Source organism: Diospyros lotus, chromosome 5 (assembly GCF_014633365.1).
Source record: "Diospyros lotus cultivar Yz01 chromosome 5, ASM1463336v1, whole genome shotgun sequence".
Classification (NCBI taxonomy): Eukaryota; Viridiplantae; Streptophyta; class Magnoliopsida; order Ericales; family Ebenaceae; genus Diospyros; species Diospyros lotus.
Window position 1 is genome coordinate 4,792,675 of NC_068342.1, and position 24,188 is coordinate 4,816,862.

General features: G+C 35.9%; 2 protein-coding genes across 2 annotated transcripts; both read left to right on the forward strand.

The window, feature by feature from the left end:
• Positions 1-1,104: 1,104 nt before the first annotated feature.
• Positions 1,105-11,260, forward strand: LOC127802291 (protein WVD2-like 2). The gene is made up of 7 exons (XM_052338007.1): positions 1,105-1,304; positions 2,950-3,430; positions 4,137-4,210; positions 4,384-4,486; positions 4,577-4,648; positions 4,758-4,868; positions 10,714-11,260. Exons 2-7 carry the CDS (start codon positions 2,954-2,956, stop codon positions 11,008-11,010), a joined length of 1,134 nt encoding a protein of 377 aa, XP_052193967.1. The 5' UTR covers positions 1,105-1,304; positions 2,950-2,953; the 3' UTR covers positions 11,011-11,260.
• Positions 11,261-12,703: 1,443 nt separating this feature from the next.
• Positions 12,704-23,413, forward strand: LOC127802796 (uncharacterized). The gene is given in 11 exon segments (XM_052338821.1): positions 12,704-13,131; positions 13,482-13,661; positions 13,663-13,752; positions 15,169-15,295; positions 16,472-16,533; positions 20,160-20,381; positions 20,832-20,953; positions 22,159-22,297; positions 22,503-22,675; positions 22,824-22,911; positions 23,057-23,413. Coding segments are annotated over 9 exon segments (1,422 nt in total). The 5' UTR covers positions 12,704-12,813; the 3' UTR covers positions 22,665-22,675; positions 22,824-22,911; positions 23,057-23,413.
• Positions 23,414-24,188: the final 775 nt, after the last annotated feature.

Consider the following 24,188-nt stretch of genomic DNA (forward strand, 5'->3'; position numbering starts at 1 on the left):
TTATAATAAAAATATATCGATTAAATTGGAGATCTTTAGTTTAGATAAATAATATTATTTTAACACTATTATTATGAGTATTTTTTGAACCACCTTTCTTATGGGTTGGACTCGACTCGGTAGGCCGGCCCAATTTCCCTAAATCAAATAGGCTCAAGGTCGAGGTTGTCAAGGTAAGGTTGCACATCGTCAAAATTCAAGCTCAGACTACGAAACCAAGCGAGCTCCCAAATATGCTTTCAACTCGTTGGTCTAATCGTTTAGCTCACATAACAAAAAGACTACAAAATAATCGGAAGCGATGTCCACCTATCTTATACGAGGTAAACTAGATCCCTAATAATGCATAATTCATTCCCAAATTTATAGAATTGATAAAAACATCTTGTCTCCATAATATTATCATTTTATTTTAGATTTTATGAAAATTGTAAACACCCTAACATTATAAATAAGGGTAAAAAAAACCATTGTATGGGATGGACAATAATGATATATTGTTATTCTGTCAGAATAATTAGAGAATAGTCATAAATTAGACATTATTTTAGCAAAATCACGTAAAAATTTATCTACGTACTGCTTATTATTGTTTCTATTTGTTTTTTCTCTTTGCATTTGTGTTCATTTTTTCATTGTGGGCCTACAAAGTATGGTTGATCAACTTCGAACGTGGACAAACACATAACATATAAATTTGAAAATGTTAAAAATATATTAAATATTTAAATTACATAACATAAAATTTTGTGATCACACGAGATTTGAGTTAAAGAAAATTAATGAAACTAACTTTAGTTTAGTGGTAAAAGTTAAGATGATAAAAATTTAAAAGTTTAGATTATCTTAAAATTTGTTTATTTAACTTATTATTGGTTATTTAGTGCTTTAATAATTTTATGGGTGAGTGATGAATGATCGTGTAATTGAGATTAAGAGTGAAATGCAGTTGAAACTGTTTAAAAAAAAGAAGAAGAAAGAAAGAGCTAACAAATAGGCGGCAACCAAACGGGGCCTTAAGGAACAGTTAAACGTTATCTAAAATTAAAATTGCGACAACAAAAGGAAGGCTGTCTGCTGGCATGCCTATGTATACGAACAGCGGCGCGAAATATACGGTTGCCCAATTCGCCACAGAAAATACGAAGAAATTATAATCGACAATCAGAAAACCCTTTAAAAAACATTCCCTGTTTTTTAGAGGAAGAAGAACTAGAGAGAGAGAGAGAGAGAGGGGGGGCCGAGGTACCTGGTGCTTCTGCAAAGGGGAAGTCGAGATCTTGTTAGATCGGAGCTGATCTGTCGTAAGAAATCTTATCCCTTTTCTGGGTCTTTCTCTTTCTTGTTCTTGATCTGGTTTTTGTTTTTGGTTTTGGTTTTGGTTTAACCCTCAAAGCAATGTGGCTCGATCTGCGTCGATTTGGGCCTCTGTCCGTTTGATTTCTTTGTGCTGTAGAGTTCTGGGTTTGATTTGGCTCTCTCGCTCTTATTCGTGTGAATTCCGGGGCCCGTTGGAGGGATTTAAGCAGGGTTTTAAAGCGCTTCAGTGAACTGGGTTCGCGTTTTGTAGTTGCATTTCTTCTGCTTCCTTGTTTTCTTCTTTGATTTTGGGATCTTTTGATGGGTTGTTCTCCTCGTCATTTTCATTTCTTCTTTCTATTCCTAGTATATAGGCTATTAGCAAATGTTTATGTTTTCTTTTTTGGTCCTCGTGGCGAGGTTACTATGAATTGATCTCTGTCTTTCAACGAGTGCATGGGAAATTGATCACTTCACTCCTTTTTTTTTTTTTTTTCTGTTTTTTGTTAGTTTTGTTCTCATTTCGGGGCATAATCCTTTAGCTTCGACTCGTAATTGATTTATATATTATTTTGAAATTTCCCCCAATTTCTGTGACCAAATAACCATGATTGGCCTACGTCGTTTATGTGTGGTCCATGTACATCATTTTATTTGTGAATATATTATCAGGACTGGTCTGCAGGTCTGCATGACAACTAAATGAATTTTGGCTTTGACAAATCCACGACTAAATCTATTTATAGAATTAACTGTATGTTATGATTGTGGTAACAGAAAAGAAAGAAAAAAGCAGCTAAAAGTTTAGTGTGACAACTTGTTTAAAAAAGGAAAGTTATGTTAAAGTATTATCTTTGTTGGTCCTAAGCCAAGATAAAAGAGGAGGGCTGTGTTAGCTAGCTGATAGCTAGTGTAAAACTCATAGGATCTGTTATCATGAATCTTTGATTAAATATTATAAGCTATAATTCATTTAGCCAATCCCATCTACATAATCAAGAGTCTGTTGTTCTGATATGATAAATTTTACAAGTGCACCTCAGCGTTGGACACATAAATGGCAGTTGTGTGGATATTGCTGCTATTATAAGGTGGGGGGGACAGGGAAGGAAATGATCTGGCATTTTTTATGTGATTCTGTATTGAGAGTCATGATGTTCAGGTCATATTCAGAACAAAAATCAATGATGTTCTTTTGTGTTGGTCACGGTGTATCTTGTTAAACTGAGAGATGTTTTCATTAGCCACTACCAGGTATTGCTTCTTGGCTCATGGGATGGATGGGTAGACTGTGAGCTTGCTTTGACTTGGGAGATTTTTACATTAAATGGCTGACTTTAGGCACAAACCTGTCTCTTATGCTTTGACATTTTACTAAGTACTGGCCACTTGATAATTTTTTATGGAATCGAAAGATAATTCCCATAAGATGAAAATCTTCTGTTTGTTTGAATCTTTGATAGGGTTTTAGGTTTGTGGGTGTATTCATATACTCTCTTTGGATACTTTGGACCTATGCAGCGTATGCTTGATTGTATTGAGTGAACTGTTGTTTGTTTGATACTGGATGTATTCCTCTACAGACAACCAGTCTGATGCTCTCTCTCTCTCTCTCACTAATTTTTTTTTCCTCTCTCCATTTTTTTGCAGCGTAATGGGAAGGGACGTTACAGGAATCCGCATGGACAAGAAGCCTCATGTTGGGAAGGTAAATTCAAATGGTGTCTCTCATGATGTGGTTCATGTTTCTCCCAAAATTTCGGGTTTAAGTGCTGAAGCAAAGGACTATGAGGCGGATGACCATGTAGTGGACGACTCAATTACGGAAGAAAGTTGTGAGAGGCAAGATGTACTAGGTGTTAAAAGTACCAACCATGATGCTGGTTTGCCTGAAGGGAAAACATTGAAACCTGAGGCTCAGAAGTCAAGTGACAAGAAATTGGGCTCACCTGTCAAGGGAAATGGGAATGTGCAAACAAATGACACTGTTATGCAGCTCTCTACTCTTACTCCTGACAAGCAGGTTTCAACTGAAACTGATCCTGATGGGGCTGAAACTGTCGATGCTGGTTCAAATTGTTCAACTACGCCTAACAATTTCCACTCCCCCAATTCAGCAAAGAAATCACAGGTGAGTTTATTGTGTAACAGTGTGCTAAGTGATATGTTACCATCACCCTTGTCCTCTTTAAACTATAAACTGCAAACTGTGAGACATGTTCCCCTTGTGTAAACCCATGTATTAACATGTCAAATCTAGTCATTTAGGTTCCTATTGTGGTCAATGAAACTCAATTTATTTGCAAAGCAGCTAAGTTCAACCATGGGAAGTAAGCTAGGTGCCCAGGTTATATTTCTGGGGCATCTATCTAGTTTTCTATCACTGCACATTTCTAGTTCTATTTCTCTTAGTTATCTCAAGTTTGATTTTTTAGACACAACACAGTTACATGCCTTGAGCACTGGAAATTTTTGGTATTTGATGGGTCAGACAAGGAATGAAACTTCTAAAAATTAATAAACGTGCATTTCAAAAAAGGAAAGTTTGTGTTATATATCATTTTCTGAGTCCTTTATGCATCATCATCCTTTTTAATCCTTTATGTCCTCATCCTTTTATACCACAATCTTTTTTAAATAATTTATATTCCCTTTTTAATTTTCTTGGGAACTCCTTGTAAAGTTTTGTTTGTAGTTCTCTAAGCAAAAGAAGCAATTTCCATGACAGAGTGCTGTTGGAAACTGGGAGTTGAGATACCATTTATGGTAGAATTGTAGACTTGAAAATACTGTTTATCTTCATAGTTTTTCACTGATGCCAACCAAATTCTCCTCAGGTATTAAGGAAACCCCAACAACCTGATAACAAGAAGTATCATGATGAGGAAGATAATTGGTCAGTCACTTCCTCGTATCCTCTCTTACTGTTCAGGTTTCAGGCTTTCAGCATTTTGCCTTTTCTATATGTAGTTTCCTTAGTGTCTGTTGTCATTCCTATGGTTAAAAGAGAGAGAGAGAGAGAAAAAGAATCTGCTGTTATTCGTTTTCTATTTTGGGATTGGAAATGTCCTTAGCCTAGCATAGTACTGCGGCTTCTGTGCGGAGTGTCCGAACTGGCAAGTTTAGGACCACTGTCCCTGTTGCTCCTGTATTTAGATGTGTTTCACGTGCAGAGAGACGCAAAGAGGTATTTCTTAGTCAAGCCTTGAATGAATGAGTGTTTTGCTTTTAAATTGTTGCTTGGATTTTCTTCTTTGGATTAACTTCCTATTTCTAGTTTTACTCAAAATTGGAGGAAAAACACCGGGCTTTGGAGGTGGAGAAAATGGAATATGAAGCTAGGACCAAGGTACTTCCATTTTGTGCATGTTTTGTTTTACAAACCCCTTTGTGTTTCTATTGCTAATCATAATAGCTTTACCACCTTTCATCATCTTTCACCGATTCTTAATTGTTAGGAGGAAGAAGAGGCAGCTATAAAGCAGCTTAGGAAGAACATGGTGGTCAGAGCACATCCAGTGCCTAGCTTTTACCAGGAAGGGCCTCCACCAAAGGCTGAACTTAAAAAGGTACTCATTTTGGACTTGTTCTTCATGAGTGGTAAACAAGTTGAGGTTCCAAGATGTTAATCCATCTGTCCAAAGGATCCATGGTCAACATAGGATGACACAAACATCAAACTGGAAAAAACAAATGGAAATTTTAGTACCAGTCTGTTTCACCTAACCTCAGACTGTTTTCTTAGTTTTGAGTGGTTGCTATACCATAGAACCTTGAGATGAGGATGCTGATTCTAGAGGGAGAAAATGGAATTGTTGATGGAGTGAGTGCCAACATTTTGTTATTAAGTCTTATTAGCATGTATATCTTATGACAGTACAGTTGGCATGCACTTATATATAGAGAGAAGCAAACTATAGAATTATAGACAAACAGAGAGTATAGAGATTTGGTTTTCTGAGGGTTGTGCTAAGGATGCTGTGATGAAAACCAATTAACAATGATATGTGCATGATGCATGATTGTTTTTAACATACAAAAAGATATTCTCGCTATACATAGTATGTAGGGCGAGAGACTACTAGAATCTCTCTTCACTGCCTTTAGTTGATTTCCCCTTAACAAAAAGCGAGTACACTCATTGAATTGTGAAAATGCACTCATTTCTTGTTAAATCCCCTCTTGGAGTAGTAAACGACACTTGTCTATTCCTTGGTTTTTGAGTGGTCAGACATCCTTTCTAATTTTGTTTAAATTAACTAGATAGAGTTTGTTTTGTAAAGATTATATGAAAATGGTTAAGATATAAACCATGGTAGCTATGTTTTGAAGTGCTCTTGAAAATAATTATTTAATGAGGGACCAAGCTTGTTGAGTTTCCATGTTGTACAAGTTGGTTTCACAATACCAACTATGCGATGAAGCACAACCATATCAATTATCTTCGTTCACTGCCATCTCGTGAACTCTATATCTCATCGTTTCCTCACTAGAGGGGGTTGTGTTAGGAAGGGCACCAACATAAATTTTTTCACATTGTTCTTTTGCATGGATTTGTATTGTCGATATTTTTAGAAGTTGATTGACATTTTGAATGTCATGTCACTGATAACTTGGTTAGGAAAAGGTGGCAAGGTGCAATTGATGATGAGGGACCAAGTAGCAAAAGAAAAATAAGAGAAGAGAAGGGGAAGAGACCCAAGAAGGAACAAGGAGAAGAATCAAGTAACCAATTTTTTATTCAAACTCAATTATGACATTTTATGGGCTAAAAGCCCTAAAATGGTTAAAACTTTTTCAAAATAATCGTACTACAAAATCTATTAAATTTTTGAAACACAAAATATAAAAAACCCTTCTCATACCCAAAATTAGAGGTGTAAAATGGGGTCAGCACACTGGGCCATGCCAGCCTGCTTCGGTCACTGTTTGGATTTTTTTTTGTAAATTGAACATACTTTGTTTATAATATGACAAAAATGTTGCATTGAATTTTTTTTTATTATTTTATCGAAATCATATGTAAGTTTATGTGATACAATTTTTGTATTGTATCACATAAACTTTGTTTATAATATCTCAAATTCTTTTGTTGTCTCAAATGTTGACTAATAAAAAGTTTTAAAGTACATAGAAACTTATAATTTACAAAATATAATGTAAAACTTACAAATAATATGCTAAAATATACCTTAACATATTTATTTATAAACATAAATTTTAATAACATATATTTTTATTTATTGGACCAGCGGGTGGGCCTGCTTGTTTTACACCTCTATCCAAAATAAATTAAAATTCAAAAACTATCCTAATCTCATAAACAAGATAAATTTAAATTCAAAGTACAAAATTTCAAAAAAACATTGTCTCAACTGCATCAACTCCCCTGTGAAGGCAAAAAATGCTTGACCTTAAAAAGAAGTTTTATGCACTTGAATGCTCAATCATCCTATCATGAGTTGATTGGTTGGATGGCCTTCAGCCTTTACCAGCCACATATTTGTGTTAAGTGGTGCTCTAAACCAAAGTTGTCAATAGCGCGCCTAGCGCGAGGCGCATTCCTTGTATATATAAGTGTATTACAACCTTTTTCTTGTCCATTTGTCATCTTAAATCTTATTTCTTGTTGATTTGATTGCGTATTCTTGTATATCGGTGAGAGGCAAACCTAGTGGTGTAAGATGGAGGTCTGCGAGATCTCCCACTCGTCGAGATCCTTTGGCAACAATGTTTACCTGCTAGAGAACTAGTCATGTCTGCATTCTACTTAATTTTTTTTTCTTTCTTCTAATTTCTTTTGCAATTTAGAATAAACTAATTTTATGTTGTAATTGTTCTTTGCTATGTGTTCTGCTCTATTTATTTTTTCTTTCTTCTAATTTCTGTTGCAATTTAGAATAAACTAATTGCTAAGAAACAAATGTTTTCATTGCGTAATTACTGATCTTTTTTCTCTCCTAATTTCTTTTGCAATTTAGAAGAGATTAATTGTTTTTCTGTTAACTTTTTGTGTTGTATGTTCTATTGTAATTTTTTTTTCTTTCCTCTAATTGCAAAAGAAATTAAAAAAAACTAATTGTTTTCCTGTAATTATTTTTTTTTGCAATGTGTTCTGCTATAATTTTTTCTTTCCTCTAATCTCTTTTGTAGTGAGAAGAAACTAGTTGTTTTTCTGAAATAATATTTGTTATTATTATAGGGTTGCCTAGTTGTCATTTATGATTTTATGAGTTTGCATCTATCTCTTTATAGGTACATATTGAATAATAGTGTAAAAGTATTTTATAAGCATTTTGAATAAATGTGTGCCTCGTGCTTGAGGCTTGCGCTTCACCTTGCGCCTTGCGTCTTGCATCTAGGCCCCAATCCCTAATTTGCGCCCCAATGCGCCTTGCATCTTTGACAACTATGGTCAAAACCCATTGTCTATACCAATGAAGTCATCTTGTGAAGATCTCAATGACTTTGTTAGAACTCTACTAAATTTAGATCAAATTGTTGCAACAATTATTTAATAATTCATGTGCGGTCTAAAGTTGGGAGATCCATCCATCCAACAAACAAGGAAGAGTTGAGCCTCTTCATCCTTGGTGAATACAATGCTCATTTAAAATGGCATTAGTTTTATCGTTTTGTGCAGGTTAAAGGGAAATTTAATGGGGTGTTAGGCTTGGGAAAAGGATTCGAAGATGGGTCAACAAAGGGATCTTCTAGAGGAGCAGAATGAGTTTTATACACAAAAACGTAGTCAACATTAAATGTAGAACTAAACCCAAAGTCATAACATATATTAATGAACATATACATTTGGTCCAACACACATTAAAATTTTAAAAGGATCACCACTACAAGTTTGCAGCTTAGAAGTAGATTCGGAGAAAATCACCCGTCAAATCTTATTCTAATGATATCCCTCAAATTCAACTCAGAAAAGGTAGTGGCATCTATCATTATATCTACTATGTCATCAAGTTTAGGGATGAAAAAGTGAAATTTTGCCATGATTTATTCATTACTATGCTATTGCCACACATTCTTTAGGTTCATCCACTTGCCTTTGGTGGTTTGTATCCTCCATTGGCTTCATGCTATGATGAGGCAATTTAGGAAGGTTGCTCTCAGGACATGTTAAATATCAGACAAAGGGGATAACTGATCTGGGATCCTGGGAAAACATCATGGAATTATTATAGTAGCTGTTGGGCTTCTTCAGGCACAACTAGTTAAGAATCCTGAGGCACTTCCTTAACCACCTTGGTAAGCAATGGACCCACAAACAGCCTCATACTCAAAACTTCTTTGGCTAATGACTTGCTATTATTTTTGTTTAACTACTTTCCTTGTTTTTTTTTTTCCCAAGTTAGCGAGTCTTGGTGGTAGGGGTTGGCAGTGACATCCCAACCAAACAACCTGCCTTTGCAAAATGTAATGACCTAAAACTGTAGGAATAACATTACTTCAAATATGATCTTTGTAGTGAAGAACTTTAATAGGCAATAAAATATTGGTATTTCACATTTATAAGGGTCAGTATAAGGTAATGATTTCATCTCAAGGTGGGTGACTGTGAGCCTGCATTAGTGAACACTAATATCTATAATGTTCTTTCAAGGTTATTCATTGATTTTGACGTGTTAGAAAAATGGCACAAGCACAACAAACATCAGTCTCCTTGGGCTAATTCAGGGAACAATGCACAGCACCTGTGTCAAGAGTTGTTACAAATAGGCTCAGATGATCCAAGACAAGTGGAGGTGGTGACTAGTGGAGATGGTGACTCTAATCCAACATAAGACACCATCATCACGATTATTTATCTAAATTACCAAATTCATTTACATCAGGTTCATAGATCTATTCTCTAGATGTCTCTCACCCTTAGTTCTTCACTTAATAATTAGATCTTTGTTGGGTAGACAAGGGACCGGGACCCTTATTTTGAAGTACTGAACTTGTCAATTAGTATTTGGGGTTTCACTCATTTGCCTTGTACCTTTATTCTCTCTCACAAGTGCATTGGAAGGAGGAAGACCAAGCACAAATTCAGCGATAGAAGGAGAGGTATGGTCCATAGAAGGCTGTCCCCTACACTTTCCATACTAAGGTGTAGAGACCATTTTGTAATTTTTGACCAAGTTGTAGGCTTGCTCAAGAGTTTTAACACCTCTAAAGACTAGCTATATTTTAAGATCAGCAAGGCCGCATGTAAACCTACTTATAGTCTCGTTCTCAAATACAGCACTTCAATCTTAAATTCATCAAATTGGCCCACCAAAACATGATAAACAAATTCAATTAAAATTCCTTATCCTTCTCTTTTTGCATCAACTTGGAAACTTACAATTGGTTGCTGTAAAATTTAAAGTAACTAAACTTGTATATTTCTTGTAGTACTAAATGGTTATCTACTTTTCTATGAATAATTATATAAAAAGGGCCAAAAGGCATCACCAGTGCACAAGACTTTCACTTTGTGAGGGTCAAGGGCTAGTCACAAAAAAGCAACCTCATTATTGTCACCAAGGCTTGCCCTCTTCTATGAATAATTACATACAATTTAGGTTATAATATGTTTAGTGTTAAATAGGAGATGGTTTGCTGAAGTGTGCCTATGTCAGTATGTGCTGTACATAGCACACTTAAAGGCTGTCTTATATTGGATTGACAGCTATGTTTGGTAATTGGAATCAAGCCTTGTTTATTTATGTTCTGCCAACTTGGGTGCAGAGCTGACCCAAACTCAACATGTACATTTCCGTTAGTGTGGTTTTGAGTTTGATGGAAGCAGAGATCCAACTTGTTTGGTTTGCTTTTAGTTTGTGAAAGCAGAAAGGTGAGAACTAACACTCTAAATTTTGTTTTCTATGCAAGTGTGGACGGGCAACATGTGCTTGTCGTGTGGAAAACATATTTACTTCAGCTATGTATATTTCTAATAGTTACTTCATGTTATTGATGTGGGACAGTGGACTCTTTGGACAGTAAAACTAGATAAAGATTTTGAGCCCCATCTATTCGTCTCATGTCATTCATTTAGACCTACAGTTGGCAAATGAATGGCAGGGAAGGGAAATATCAGACAAAAGCCCAAAGCCATCTCACCATTGTTGCCCCTCCCCCTGTGGAAGCAGAAAAATTGGTAGTCTTATCATCACGTGACTGATCTTTCAAGAGCATCTCTCTGTTGTTGCTCCTTTTACTAGCCTCTTGAAGCTGAAATGAGACATCTAGTCTCCAAAACCAGTATTTTTTATCAGAGAAATTGAATCACCCTGATTAATTCCTTAGTTTGTCAATCCTTTATTGCAGCACTGTCCATGTATTTGCACTACAATAGTGGATAGTGCAATCATACATATTCTTGCTTCAACTGTCCAATAACAACTTAATCTATCGTAAATTTGATGACAGATTCCAACAACTCGTGCCAAATCACCAAAATTGACACGGAGAAAGAGCTGTGGTGATGCAACCCATGCATCACCGGAGGAGAAGGGAGTTTGCGTCAGAGCAATTCGCCACAGCATTGGCAATCACAAAGATGGTAGTTCTACTGGCAGACCTATCAAAAATAAGGTTCAGGTCAGTGCAAGGAGTGGTAACACCACTTGCAAAGTTAAGGATCATTCGGGAACAGAGAAGGAAGCAACTAAAACCAGCTCTCCAAAAATGGCTGAGCAGACTTCAGACATCACTGTCAATGGCTAGTTTTACTATGTTGGATGGGAGTAAGTTGTAGAACTTCTCTGTTGATCAACAGCTCGTCATCTTTTTGCCCTGGGAATGACTTGTTTAAGTGGTGCATGTCATATCTGAACTGTATATTTGTTGTACTTCACATCATTACATGTATATTATGTATAAGAAGAGAGCTCCTCATAATGCAGACCTAATTGGTTGTGACCAATCTTATCTTTGTATATATTGCTTTCAAATGGATGCTGCAGCCTTTTTTTAATTGCCTTCTTGGCCTTACAGAAGATGCGGTGGTCATAAATAGCAATGATTGACTAGATAAAATCATTTGTAGTCGAGACTCTATCTAGTGGGATTAAAGCTTGACGTGTTCTCTTTGTTGCCTGTTCATTGAGGATCTCGAAGATTTAACTGGACATGCTCATTGTGGTTGGGTTTTGAGAGTGGATTGTCATATATGCAGGTGAAGAAAATAGTAGAAACTGAGGTAGGGATGTTTCTGTATCTCAATAGAGATTTGAGGGCAAACTGCATGTTTTGATGGAAAGTCCCAGGTTTGGTAATTTGATGGCACTTGGTCTTCACCTGCTAATCTTCTTGATGATGTGTTGATTCTCTCTCTCTCTCTCTCTCTCTCTCTATATATATATATATAACAAATTTATTATATTTTTTTTATCCAAATTATATAACAAGTGAGGGCGTGAATTTTTATATTTGAGAAATTTTCATGTGAGGTGGTTATTTATATAATCTATTTAAATTTGTTACATAATCATTTACATACGGAGTCAAGTAAAATTTCTATTTTATTCTTAATAATGTTATCAATTTATTATAAAGTTAAAATTAAGAGTGTGTTTGATTGTACATATTTATCGCATAAAATATGTAATTATTACGTATATTTTTTTATAGAAACAATCAAATATTTATAATTTTTATATAAAAAATATATGTATGGTACAGGTATTTAATTTTTTTTATGAAATTTATTTTTTAAGGGATGTAAGTGGTTTTTATTTTTTAGGTAATTATTACCATTCTAAGTAATACAATCAAACATACTCTAAATATTTTACGTAACCATCACATAATAAAAGTTAAATTATATGAAATTCTTTTGCGAGTTACATGCAATTTATCTCTGTGTTTTTTATTGGATCAAAAAAATTTATTATACTTTTTAAATGTGGCAATCAATTATCATCTATATAAAATTTTGTGAACTGATAGTTGACTAATATAAAATTTTATATTTTGTTGATATACAAAATTTTGTATATATAATTTTGAAAATCTGTGTTACTGTGTATAAAATTTTGTATTTTATATCTAGAATGTTGTACAAAATTTTATATAATAATAATTGATTGCAACATTTAAGAAATATAATATGATCTTTTGATACAATTAAAAATGTAAAAAAATAAATTAATCTTTTGATACAATCAAAATCACATAAAAATAAATTACACATGACTAATATGACCTTAAGTGCAAGGCATCTACATAATTTATTAGAATTTTTAGCTTGTGTAGTGAAGTAAAATCTCTATCTATAATTTACTTTTTCTACCGAAATCAAGGACATAAGTGGCCGGAGACCGTGCAAGAGCGGTAATCCACCTCTATATAATTTATTCTACAGTAAATGCAATAAACTTTATTAATTTAAGTCGCACACCCCTCTGTGTTACGAAATTGCTGAAGTTCCCAATAAAAATTCAATCCTTACAACCTTACCCTCTCCCTCGTGACATCTGAACGGTGCAACCCAATCGGTCGCAAGGAGACCCCATTCCCGCGCAGAGAATGACGGGCAGAACCAGTGGCCTGATTGCTTCGCCTCTCGTTCTTCAACCCATCAACGTCTTCCCTTCTCCAAGACGCTCGAAACCCAATTTCCTCATCGCCATTTGCAGGGCCCAAAACAAACCCACCCGCAAGAAACCAGGGTATGGTACCTCGAGGCGGTCCATTCTGAAGAAGAGCTTCGTCCAGGAGCAGGTAATGTTCAGCGGTCCACTTTCCGGCGATCCCCACGTCGCCATAATCGGCGGCGGGATGTCGGGTCTTCTTTGTGCTCTCACTTTGGACGGCCGAGGGATCCGCTCTACGGTGTTCGACACGGTTCCTTCTCTTCTCCCTTTTCCTACTAAATTCTAATCCAATTTCCCTTTCCATTGCATGCAATTGAATCCAACTGTCCTCTTTACTCAAACAAGTTTACGCCCAAATTATTTTCTTCAGTTTTAATTCTCTTGTCATCTTATGTTTCCCATGGAAAGTCCAAATAAGAGGGCAAGGCCAATTTGTTTATTTTTTCTTGTTATATTTGAAGGTAAAAACTTCACAAATGCTTGTAGCACCCTTCTTAGTTCCCCTGTTGCCCAATATTTTATAATAGAACTGGAGATTTTCAGTTCTGCAAAGTGTGACAGTATGTATATGAGATTTCTGACTCTTATTAGCAATTTTAGGGGCTTCATGGCTTAGGAGGAAGAATGGGAACTAGAAAAATTGATCCACAGCCTCTGATATTTGACCATGCAGCTCAGTTCTTTACTGTCAGTGATCCTGGATTTGCTAAGTTGGTGGATGGATGGTCTGAGAAAGGCCTGGTTCGAGAATGGAGGGGTACAATTGGAGAGCTTGAAGTAGGGTGGTCAATTTGTACCACTTCCTTCTTCCCCTCCAAGGTATGTAGGTGTTAATGGGATGCGCCCACTTGCGGATTCAATTCTATCTCAGGTAATTTATCTCTTCCTTTTTTATATGCTCCTTTTTATCTAGATGTTTTTGTGTTCATCACACATGCAGACCAAGCCATAGTAACTGTAAGACTTATTAAACAAAAGCCAGTATCCATTTCTTCATGAAAGAGTTGGAGGATTCTGGGTATTTTTGGATTTCTTTATTCTTTAATCCTCATCTATACCATTTGAAAATTCTTGTTTGTATGCTGCTAGCTTCATGACAATGGAATTGTATTGAGCTCTTGAATATGATATTGTTGTTTATTATAGGGCTAGTTTACTAAAAAAAAAAAAAAAATTGGCTTCCAAATTGATGTGGAATTGAGGAATGAAAAGAAGAGAAGAATAATCAACAGTAGAAGGAGATTAGAATGAGTGGAGAATATGCAGATGACGGATCTGCAGTAGTAGCAGCACTGGAAAGAAAAATGGAAGAGAAGAGAGAAGGAAGAAAACAAGGGGCAAAAAAGAAGAAGAGGATGGGGAGGGGGAGAAGGAGAGATCTTCAGCTCTTCCAAATGTTCAACTTCTATCCATTCTCAAAAAACTATAAATTTGATTTATATCAACAAGTCCTATTTATAGGCTTGATAAAACTCTTAAAACAACCAGACCTTTTTTAAAACTAACCCTATGTATTTCGGTGGCCTAGTACCACTTAATCTAGTAAAAATCCTAATAAAACTAAAATACATCTTGATAAAATTGAAGAATCTTAATCCTCTAAAGTTCCTAAACAAATCAAATGCCAACACAACTAGAATTATAAAAATTTTAAACTAATTTGAATTCTTGATCTCCATCATTCTCCCTGGCTGAGTGGAACTCTACTTCAGAGAGATAAAGTAATAACATAACTCAAACTATCTAGGATAAGACATGGATCTTCTTCAGAAATTGCCGTGATGTTGATATCTTTCGACCTGATGAGAAAAAGGATCCCAGTAGAGGTGTCAAACGTGCCGGGCTGTCCAGCTCTGCCCTGCCCATCTAGTAGCCTAGCCCGACACAACCCAGTACTGTAGCAAGCAGGCCGTTCCAAGCTTGGTGGTGTGTGGCTCACAGCCTGCCAGTCAATTTGGCACGGCATGTCCCATTTGACCTGTTTAAAATAAAAAAAATTACACAAAATGCCTGGCCTTGTCCTTGTGCACTGGGGAATCCCTTATACAAGCTCATTCCTAACAGAGTTTAGCTTAGGATTTGTACTATCAATACATCAAGGCTGGTGGATAATCATAGTAGTAATATAATTATGGAAAAGAGAATTTATTATGTTTTCTGATAGCTATATTTTCATGTCGTTTAATTAATTAAGGTTGGTGAAGCTTAGCTCCTATTTCATTTGCTTCTAATCTATATGATAATCCTGTTCCACTCTTACATTAACAGAATTTAATATCTGGTGCAGACATGTATGGTTAATGTAGTGCAGCCTTGCTGGATAAGTAAAATAGATCCATTTAATGGGATGTGGCACTTGAGTGAGAATAGAAAGCCTCGTGGGCAGTTTGATGCCCTTGTCATTGCACATAATGGTTCGTCTTTCCCACTCAAAAATATTATGTCATCATGATTTAAAGCTTTAGACTTTTAGTTGATTTATTTGGTTGTTATTATTCTGTTGTTTTCTTAATGTTATCAAGAGCATGTGATTATCACGAGGATCTCAAGAGAGCAATAGGCAGCATTCTATATTTATTCATATGATGTATGTATCAGAAACAGTAAACATAAGTAATTAACTTCTTAAGTTAACTAGGCATGCAAGCAAAAAGTTTTCTTACCAATCTCATAAAGTATATGCCCTTAGTACAAAACAAATGCATACTCTCTTTAGGTCCCAAGAGTTGGAGTCAAACCTTTGATTCCTTTTAAACCTTCACTGATTTGGTGGAATGTCCAGGCTCCAATAGCCAAGGGTTGCGTAAACGGACCTCTAGGGAAGCTCCATTGAATAACTAACTACTATGAGGCTAGAGAACAACAGAGCCTTTCATGATAGGCGCAAAAACTAATTAGTGGCCCAAGTTAAGAGCCTTTCATGATGGACTCTTTCAAAGAATAAGCTTTAAGGGTTTCTTATATTTCTGAACCGTAATTTCAACTTTCAAGAGATGTTCCTTACAACTCCTCAGTAATCCAAAGACAATATTTAGCTCTCTGCCAGCTAAATCAATAGGCATGGCACATGTCATGTGATGTCTCTGATTAGTTAGGACTAATGGAATTGCTGCATTGTGTGTTTGACATGCATGTTGATGTTTACATGAGTATGTTTCCAGTATCTGTTGGATTTGGATATAACACCCATTTGGGAGTATTTGGTGATTTATAGCCTTAAATTAGGAGAAATAATGGAGGCTTAGTGAATTCACTTAGTTGAGGGTTAAAGCTGATTGCAACAATGGAAAAACTTCATTTTCTTTTAATCTTGTGAGCAATTAACTCGCACAGATGCTGGAGTCAAAGATGCCCACATCCAACTTTCTCTGAAATTGCTTAAACTTGGGTGGTCTGAACAACACTTTTGAGATGGGAACATGAAAATCATGGACTTTACTTCTCAGAAACATTTCAACTGCTTCTCATTCAGTTATGTAATAACTTACACTTATGTATGCTTATAAAAAAAAGATATTATTTGTGTTGTGTTCTTGACCCAGATTGATAGTTATTTAGCACTCAGTCCTTTTACTCTGGATGACTGCCAGGAAAATGTGCAAATAGGTTGCTTGCTTCATCAGGCTTACCACTTATTGCAAGACAAATGAAGGTAATTCCAGAACCTTTTACTTTTCGCTATGAGTTTATAATCAATCATGTGTTACCCTTCATAATTTTCTTTGTTGTTTGCTTAACAAAAATTTACTTTAGGTGGTAGGAGAATTATTTATCGGGATTCAAAATGAGCATCTAGGTTTTGTAACTGTCTTGCAATTAGCAATTATGGTTTATGTAATCAGATTGTGAATTATATATCTTCCTGTTCTCATTTTTCTTTTATGATTAGTTTGTTTTAGTTTTCTCTGCTGATTGAGGGCTTAAAAACTATCGAAATATGCTCAAATTGAAGATATATGTCATGTCCTGAAAGAGGGGGACATGATTGGTGCTGAACCCTTTATAAACGATTGGCTCAGTAGGGTCAAGGAAGCCTCTGTATGTACCATATATGCAATCACAGATAATCACAATTTTCATCAATAACAATAGACTGAGACAATACATAAAAAATATCATATTTATTTAATTAAAACAGGTCAACATATTGAATAACCCTGCCTGTAATTGATGGAGATAATTGCTAAGGGCCCGTTTGATGGAGTTGTGAATTTTTAGCTTCCATTTTTAGTTTTTGTTTTCTGTTTTTTATGTTCAGTTTTCATTTTCTGTTAAAAAAATGAAAACTGAGCAGATTGTTTGATAATATTGTTAGTTTTCAAAAGCTTAAAAAATAAAAGCTGAACATGTTGTTTGGTGCAAAAAAAGATCAGTTTAAGGGTGAGCAATAACTTGAATAATAGATAATAGCTGAATGTTGGTCTATGGGTGAGGAGTAAAGATGTCAAATGGGTCCAACTAGACACGATTTCCCTGGCCCGATCACAAGAAACTCCAATTCTATGAGATTAACACTATTAATTTTGATAGTAACTGCCTTAAAAGTTAGAACTAGACTAGTTTACAGCCATTTTGTAACCATTATGTGGCTAAAAAAATAAATTTATTCAAATATACAACATATCTTGATTTTAATTTTAAGGTGAAAGTTGTTTTAAAGTTCATATATCATAGTTTAAAAATAATTAAATAAAACGAGCTTGTAGTCGATGCCCACCGGCTGTTGAATTGGCCTGACCCTTCAAGCTATGAATTGGTTTGAGTTAAGCTAAGCCAACTCGCTTGGCATCTTTAGTGAGGAGCAAACTGGTAGTGGTTGTTGAGCATCAATGTGAGTGAAACATTGAATAAAATTGAAAAGTAAACAAAAACAAAAAATGAAAGCAAGTTTTCTATGTGTCAAAATTTTGAATTTTTTTTAGAACTTTTGAAGACAAAATTAGGTAATCATATATAATTTTCTGTTTTTGTTTACAAAATTTTGAAAATGAAAACAAAAAACTGAAAATGAAAGTGCAATCAAACAGGCTCTAAGAATGTCTAAACATAAATGAAATAACTTTTAACTGTTGCACACAAGAAGGAATGTAGTGTTTACCAAAGAAATATAACTGAATTCTCTGAATGCCTCAAAAGACTGAGTTTATCAGTTCTGAAACTAACCTATAATCTGAAATAGACATATATAAATATCGAGTGAGTCAAAAACTCTGGGATATACACAACATATTTCAGTACAAAATGGGGACAAGCAAACACAAGTTTTTATGTAAGATTTATTTTCTTCTTTTTTTTTTCTGAAAAACGTGCATGAAAAACTTAATTTTCTTCTTAATAACATTTTTTTTTTGTTTTAAAGAAAATTCTTGTAAAATATACTAACATGGAACCATGACTTTCTGTTTCATCGAGTTGCACTAAATAGAATGAATCCATCGTTAGCCATGCCAATGTATACTACTCTGTCATTGGCTGAGCAAAAGTACATAATGGGTTCATGTGTGTCGGTTGAAGCATGGGGTTAGCAGTACCCCTACTAACTGGGCCAGATTGAGGTGAATCAAAGCTAACATCTACTGTCATTAACCTATACTATCCTGACAAAGGTTCTCCCTAAAGATTTTCTAATACCAAATCCAAGTATCCAATCTGTAATCCTAATAATCCAATTCAGGGCAAATAACACAATGATATTCATATTGTATTCATGTCATTTTTTAATATTCTTTCTATGCTTGTTGGTTTTTATGTTTGCAAACACCATTAATATCATCATCGTCATCATCAACTACACGTTATCCTAACCATGTTAGCCTTAGCATTTATAATGTCAATTGACTTTTAAAAGTCACATTGACAATACAAATCCATGCAGAATAACAATGTGGCAAAAATTTATGTTGGACGCCCTTTCTAATGCAACCCTCTAGTGAGGGAATAATGAGATTAAGTTCTAGCACCATCTTTATATGGAAAAGTTCCATGTGATGCCAGTGAATTAAGATATATGGTTGTTTTCCTTCACATAATTGATATTGTGAAATCTATCTGTACAACATAGAAGCACAACCACATAAACACTATTAATAGAAAATATAAAAAAATGTTATTCCTTTTCCATACGGCTATCATTTCCATAATCTTGTTTTTTGAAATTGACATACCCCTTATCCATTTTGTTCTTCATATCCATGTTGCTGCTTCTTGGGCTGTCACTACTTTTACCATTTAAACAAAATTTGAAAATATGCCCAGCTGCATTAATATCTATGGCATACTGTTCTTACCTCAAAGTATATGTGCATATAATCTTGGAGTTAATGTAAAGAAGCATGTGGGCCCATATTGGTTGGGTTGATTTTGGTATTGAAAAAAGAATAAATCATATGGACATCCCAATACTAAACAAATACTAGCAATGGATTTTCTTCTTTTTTTATTTATTTATTATCACTAGAACAGAAACACCAAAAGGGGACAAACCCTGTAGAGCCTGTACAATAACAACCATAAACTGGACCTATGAATGCATCTATGTCCACCTGGGAATCCTTGATACCTCTAAGTTCATAACTCTAATCTCAAATGAGTATCTGAATCTTTGTTGTTCCCTTGTAATTTTGCTAAATCTTGCTTCCACTTCAAGGTTACTGTCCTTATTTTTCCCTAATGTTCAGTTTACAAGTTATTGTTATTTCCCAATGCTATTGTGTTTTTAGTGACTTCCAGCAACATCACATGTCTAGGGTATGCTTTCAAGCCATAACTCTTATTCGAAGCCCAATTCATGCATTCAAGCATATTGCTTTATTCTGTACCTTGGGTAAAACCAGGGTGCAACCTGCCTGGGGTTCCCCTTATTTCTCCTCCCTCTTTTCTCTCAACCTGCTTTGAAGTGGCCATCCTGCATGCCATTTAAGTATAACATTTTATGTTACCCTATGACGTAGTATGAGCTGTTGCAACTTTGGGAATTTGATGGTGAAAATAATGTTTAAGTAGTTCAAAATGCACGCAGCATGCCTACTTCAAAGCTCGATGCAGGAATTGTATATGAAATGCAAATGGTTGCAGGTTGCGAGTCCTGCCTTATATATCAGAAGCTGCTCATATCTGAACAGATTTTGATTCTTTGCATGTTTTTAGCCTTGAGCTTATTCTACTTTTGGTCATTATTGGTGGAGGCATGAAGGGTCCCACCAAATAAGGCACAAATACAAGATTCCACTATTGTTGTTTGCTTCATGATCTTCTTCTCTCCTTTTCAATTCTCTGCAGAAGCTTGAACTGAGTTCTATATGGGCTCTTCTTGCTGCATTTGAGGATCCTCTTCCAATCCCTCCTAATTCAGTTACTTTTGAAGGAGCTTTTGTAAAAGGAGTTGATTCTCTCTCTTGGATGGCAAACAACACAAAGAAACTATCATGCCCCCCAAACTCTCCTCACTGTTGGACCTTCTTCAGCACAGCTGCTTTTGGAAGAAGGAACAAGGTTCCACAGGTCAGTTATAGCTGAGTTTCTCTTTGACCAACCATATAAGCATACTGCATATTTGCATGTACATACACATAATTCTTGGACTAAAGCAGCATTACCAATTAAAGTAAGTGGGTATTTTAGGTCAACAGCTGATGCTCTGGCCAACCATATGAACATGCCAATGCACCACACACACACCAGGACACAAAATACTTGTGCAAACCAATAATACTGATTAAAATAATTGGGTTCTTTTTTTGAGCTGATGCTCTAGTCAAATGGACATGGCTGCCTTAACAAAATGACATTACTTAACACTGGTCAGCAGGGAGGGAAACCTTCCCTGTTTGCGTTGGAAGCAATAATTATTAACAATTTTGTTCGAACATCTAAATCCTAGAATTAGTTAGCTTGTTTGTGTTTTGAGGTTCTTTCTAGATTCTCAGAAATGATACATTTTTGCATTGCCAGGAAAATATTCCAGCTGCCACAGCGGAGAAGGTGAAGGAAGCAATGTTTAAGGGCATAGAGGAAGCACTGGGATTATCAAAAAACTCACTGAAGAGACCCTTTTATACTCGACTTCAATTATGGTATGAGACCTTCTTAGGTACACCAGATAGGTGGGGTGACAGTAGGGAATACAGGATTCATGTGAATCTGTTTTCTATTTGTGGTTGGGAGTGAATAGGTATCAGTTACAAACGAAACTTTTCTGATATGGTCTCCGTGGACTTATTTTCTTCCTACTAAAGTCTTTGAAGTTTTGCTACTACCATTTTGGAATCAAACTACAATGAAGATATCTTGTCTGTGAGAACAGGGTGCTGTTTGATGGGGTTATAAATCTGGCAATAGTGATTTCTTGGGTTCAAGCAATTTTTGGTTCCATGGACTGCATGAACAGTTTCAGGCTATTATTTTCCAAGTTTTTCCTGTCAAAATGTTGTTATGATGGTGTGAAGGCTGAGGAGCAATTTGACAGAGCTTATAATTTTCTATCTTCTATTTTTTTTTTCAGTTTACAAAAATGAAGACCAAATATGTTGTTTGATAATTTTGTTCTTTCCTAAAATTTTGAAAATAAAATTTAAATGTAGTGTTTGATATAAATTTTATTTATGTGAGGCTTATACAATTGGTATTGACAATGATGCCCTTAATTTAGAATTTTAACTTTTTTGTTCTTTTTTCTTTTTCGTTTTCAGTCTGAACCCATAAGCCTACATAAGCTTAGGCTGTTGGTCATTCTTCTTCTTCTTCTTCCTCTTCCTCTTCCTCTCTCTTCTTTCTTCCTTCTTTTTCTCTCAACTGCCGACACACCAGATTACTACTCCCAGATGGGATCTGGGATTCGACACCAAGATATGTAGAAGAAGAATGGGGAGTTTGTCTGAGGGAGACTTCATTGGACAGGAAGGGGCAGTTGATCATTGGGGTGGGGGGGAAGTGGGGGAGCCAGCTGAGCCCATGCAGCAGGGAGGGAGCTTGATCAAAATTAGTGGTTAACATGTTGAGTAATTATAATTACCATGCTGTTAAACTCTCTTACCATATTAGAGAAATTAGGCATACTTCTGGAAGGTGCCTTTTACTTTGGACATAGTGTTGCTTGTTCTATTGCAAGGAAATGGTACTCTTGAGTAATATTGTGTCAGAATTATTAAGAGATATATATATATATATATATTGATGACCTCTTCTTGTTAACTTTCTCTTATAACTGTTTTCTGTTTTCGGTATATTTTAGATTTCTTCCAATCTGTGTTGTAAGTTTCGCATTGCCTAAATTCTGCAGGGGTGCTGGTCTTCCCACTAATACCCCGCGCATTCCTTCCATCTTTGATCCTCATGGAAGGGCTGGCATATGTGGTGATTGGCTACTGGGTTCAAGTCTAGAGGCAGCAGCCTTAAGTGGCATATCTCTTGCTAATCATGCAAGTCCTTTTTATTCTTTCTTTTCTCTCTTATGATTTGCTTTGTTTATCCATTAATATGAACACCCGGATACTTAAGCTAGACTGTATAGATTTATGGTGCATCTCTGTCACTATAGCATTTTCTTTTATTTTTTTCCCTCTTCCATATTATGTGGGGATCCAAGTTTGTGATATAAAACCAACAAATGGTCTTGCACTACAGATTGCAGATTACTTCCAAAGCGGTGGAGTTCGTCCAGAAGAGTTCACTGTTGGTTTAGATAATGCCTTTCAACCACTCGAAGGACATGATATTGGTCAATTTCCTGGTCTAGGCTCAAATGAACAAACAGCTGGGGCTGAGGCCATTCAGCTTGGCACTTGAATTTTGTCTGGGTATGGTTGTTTTTGCCCGCCCTTTTTATTGAAGCTCTTATTTCCTCAACCTGAATGCACTTCTCCGATTGTGCCATTACTGGAAATGGATCCATTTGTTCTGCTTAGTGGGTTCCTTCCTTCAGCCAACTTTTTGTTTTGTTTTCAGCAATGATTAGGTGGTTCAACAGATCTGCAAACAATGTTCATTGCGGCAAAGGCAGCTCCTGAGGATGGGGTAATTAAATCATCTGAAGGTACTGTTTATGGTGATATATAGGTCATCTGCATTTTGATAGCTTTAAACAGTTACAGTATTGCCTTTCTAGCATCGTACTGAAACTGGATTAGCTGTCTTCTTCCTCCTCTGTTTCTTCTTCTTCTTCTTCTTCCCCTCTCTAGGTGGAATTGTCAGGAGGCATTTCCAATGTTCTGAACCTGCTGGCCGCAGCGTGGTTGCTTGGAACATATGGGTTCGATCTCTGGAAGAAAAATCTTGGAGCTTCAGTCCGTTTAAGAGTAGAGTTTTCTTGATCTAGGTAGTGAATTTGAGATTGTTCAACTTCATTGGCTAAAATGGGTAGATTGACAAATAAAATGGTGTAATGGTGTCACGTTTGACACGAAAGTGGGAAGGTTATTGTTACTTTAAGACACCCATTAGTGGTGGTCATATATGTTGCTAGGACGTACCTTTAATAGGGTGTTTCTTTTTTTTATTTTTAATAATTAAAAAGTTATGAATTTGAATTGTAAAACTATTTTTTTCTGTAAAATAGGAATAATTATATAGAATAATTATAATTGATATATTATTTCACTATGGTCTCAATTAGAGATGGCAAAATGGGCTCAGTCCGGGACCAGGCTAGGGCCAGCATTTTGCTGGTCCATTTAAGGCCGGGCCGATTTGGCCCGACCCGGCGGGCCAAATGGTGGCGGGCCGGGATGACTCGCTAATCGGCCACAAAACACCCCCCCTCAGCCTCGCCTCTCGCCCACGCCCTCACCCTCTGCCTTGCCCTCTGTTGCCCTCGCCCTCGCCCTTGTCTCTCGCCTTCGCCCGCGCCCCTCTGTCTCGCCCGCGCCCCTCGCCCTCGCCCTCGCCCTCTGTCTCGCCCGTTTGGCCCGCGGGCCCGTGTAGGACAGGGCTAGGGCTAGCAATCTGCTAGCCAAATTTTTAAGCGGGCCGATTTGGCCCGGCCCGTTTGCCATCTCTAGTCTCAATTAATCTTAATCAAATATTAAAACTTGATTGCCCAATAATTAGATGATGTTAATAGTATTTTGAAATTTTATACAAATGATATTATTTTTTGAAACAAAAAAATGGTTCTTAGCAGAGCAATAACAAAATTAATATTATCAGAGAGAATTGACAGCAAAAAGCCATCTTTGCTATTAAAATTAATAAAGTATATTAGAAGGTTAAGTCGTATTAAATAAACTTAATCAAATTGTTAAATTGCCAAAAGTATATTTAGAGAAAAAATTATGTTGAATAGAGAATTAGTATAGGTATTAAATAAGCTGT